This window comes from Gavialis gangeticus, unplaced genomic scaffold (genome assembly GCF_001723915.1).
Source record: "Gavialis gangeticus isolate Ggan-Ray unplaced genomic scaffold, GavGan_comp1, whole genome shotgun sequence".
NCBI lineage: Eukaryota > Metazoa > Chordata > Crocodylia > Gavialidae > Gavialis > Gavialis gangeticus.
In genome coordinates this window covers 26943013-26945806 of record NW_017728993.1, presented here as the reverse complement: position 1 = coordinate 26945806, position 2794 = coordinate 26943013, and the positions used below count along the sequence as shown (strand labels likewise).

At 65.7% G+C, this 2794-nt stretch overlaps 1 protein-coding gene across 1 annotated transcript; it reads right to left on the bottom strand.

Moving 5' to 3' along the window:
* Positions 1–899: 899 nt before the first annotated feature.
* On the bottom strand, positions 900–2794 carry DPH2 (DPH2 homolog; the record flags this gene model as incomplete). Its single annotated transcript, XM_019528324.1, has 4 exons — positions 900–1202; positions 1395–1574; positions 1845–2504; positions 2626–2794. Coding segments are annotated over 4 exons (1134 nt in total), but the record flags the coding sequence as incomplete, so codon positions are not given.

Sequence of the window (2794 nt, the reverse complement as noted above, 5' to 3'; positions counted from 1 at the left end):
GTCACCCACATCACAAGTTTTGCTTGTCCACAGCTTGAGGTGTAGCTCCCCCCAAACCCCTGCACTGATCTCCTTGAAACTGGGCAGGCTTCGTGGCCTCAGTAAAAATACTTACTGTGCCTTGCCACATAGCCAACATGAGTTTTCCTTTCAGGACTTTGAAGTACAGTTTCCCCAAAACCCCTACACCTAACTCATTGAAACATGGCACATGCCATGCCCTAAGAGGCTACCATTCCTGCAAGTTTCATCCAAATCAAGCCAGAAATGACAGTTATAGGCTGTTTCGAGCTTCCCCATTATAGGCTACAGGCAAAACATCAGAACAGCAGTTTCAAATCGAAACGAAACGCTATTCCATTGAAACGCAAGGCAAAACAGAATGGTGCCATTTCACACAGCCCTACTGCCCGGGGCACAAGGGTGAAATGCTCTGAGCCCCAGCTGCTGGCCTCATCCTGCCTGATAGCCCTGGGGCAGGGACCTCCTCACTTGCCCCTTCCTCTGGCTACACCAGCCACAGGACCATGGGTGGGTGGCTGGGCCTACACAGGAGGTCCAGGCCTGTTGCAGCCACCGACGTGAAGGAGCAGGGCCTCAGCACTAGCCTGGAAGGCCAGGGACAGCGGATGCAACCCCCCACCCCATGATGCAGCACCAGCGCAGCAACACCCAGAATAGCCCGTTGCTGTGGCAACCAGCAAGTGTTTGAAATGCCCCAATTTAGCCGAGAGGTGAGAAATGAGCAGGAGCAGCCACTGGACCTGGGGCAAGGACAAGGACCATGGGGCTGGGCTCTGTGGTCGGGGCAGCCTCCTAGCTCCTGCTGCCAGTGCTGGCACCAGGGTTGAAGGGCAGGGACGACGCAGCCCTGACCCATGGCAGCCGCCACGCTAAGATCTGTCCAGTCTTTAATGCAACACAGCAGGGCCCAGGTAGGACTAAGTCTCCCCCATCCGCCCCCGTCTGGGCCCCAGGGAGCCAGGCCCGGGCCCAGCCCGGGGGTCTCTGCTCCCCCAAGAGCCGCAGTGCCCAGAGGCCAGGCCGGGACATCACAGCATCTCCTCCTGGCTGGCGTCACCCACAGGCCTCGTCCTCATAGGCGATGGCGATGCCCCGGCGCCCCTCCACTGCCTTCCGCACTGGTGTCTGGCCAAGCTGCTGCTCCAAGCCCTGCCAGCTCCGCGACTGCAAGAAGGAGGCTGGGGAGAGACAGCAAGTGTCACTGGGCTGGGTGGTGGGACACGGCCCTGTTTGGGCACCAGCGCAGCATGGCTCCCAGGTGCCCCAGCCCCAAACCGCGGGTGCCGTTGGCCACAGGGCAGAAGCATGGCTTGGGGGCAGTGCCAGGGCCTGAGAGCCACAGGGAGGGGACACGTAGATGAAGCACCCACCAGCTGGGCTGATCTCGGCCAGATCCAGGGTCTGGCTACGGCAGGCCAGGGCGGTGCTGGCCAGGGGCACGGGCTCAATGCTGAGACGCGCTGCCCGCAGCTCCCCCGTGATCAGCGAGACGTCAGCGCCCTCATCCTCTGTCCCCAGCGCCTCCGGGAACTCCAGGTGCGCGCTGCCACCTGCCAGACCCACGCGGTGAGTGAAACTGTCCCTGCCCCTGTCCATCCCTGCCTCCCGTGCTCACCCTCCACCTCCACCCTGCAGCACCATATGCAGCAGAGGAGCTCCGGCTGCTCCAGCTCGGGCCTCTTCCCACAGGCAGGTGCTGCAGGACCATGGGGCAGGAGTGTGGGTTGGGGGTATGTCCCAGCTCTGGGCCTGTGGGGCAGCAGTGCGGGCTAGGGGCAGTTCCCTGCTTCCCCAGGAGCTGCCCCTGGGCGAAGCGCTACCTGGCAGCAGGTCCCTGAAGTCGGTGAGGTAGCTGCCGGTCCAGGTGCGGGCAGGGTTGCAGGCCAGCTCCAGCTCGAAGGGCGTCACCACGGGCCGATAGAAGTCGTGGCTGTCAAGTAGGGAGTTCTGGGCACAGGCCACCAGCACAAAGATGTCCAGCTCGGGGAAGTTGGCCAGCTTGGCGGGGCTGGGCTTGCCCACAGCCAGTGTGAAGCTGCGCTTGCCGGCCCGGCGCAGCGTGTCCCGCAGGTGCTGCAGCGCCTCCCGGTAGCCAGCCACGCCCAGCGTGCCCACTAGGATGCCCACGGCCCGCGCATCGCGCACCCGCTCCACCAGGTAGAGGCGCCGCCGCAGCGCCCGGTTGACGTCCAGGGTCTCGTGCCGGGCGCGGCCCGTGGCAGGGTCGAAGGAGCTGAAGGGGCAGCGGTTCCAGCTCAGCATGAGGTTGGTGAGAGGCAGCCCCTCGCCACCCACGTAGAACACGGCCTGGGCCTCCAGCGCCGCCACCGGCACCTCCCGCCCAAACTGCCGCAGCAGCGGGGGGGGCCTGGGGCCTGGCGGGGGGTCGGGCGCAGGCTCTGGGGAGGGGTCGGCCTCGCACACCAGCCGGGAGAAGACGACGTGGGGGTAGTCAGGGCGCAGGCGCTGCTCCAGCTCAGCTGTGGGAGAGACCGGCTCAGAGACAGGCCCCCCATGCAGAAGTGCCCCGGGGCAGGGGCAGGGGCAGGAGAGAGGCGCTGGCAGGGCTGGGAGGGGCAGGCATTGCGGAGCCGCGCTCACCCATGGCGTGGGCGTAGGCCACGTCGCTCAGCACCGCCACGCGGCTCTGGGGGTCCGGGTGCAGCTCCCGGAAGGCGCCGGCGCAGCGCTCCGCGTCCAGGGGCCGGCGGCCCAGCACGTGCAGCACGGGCAGCTTCCGGCAGGGGCTGAGGCAGGCGGGGCCGTAGTG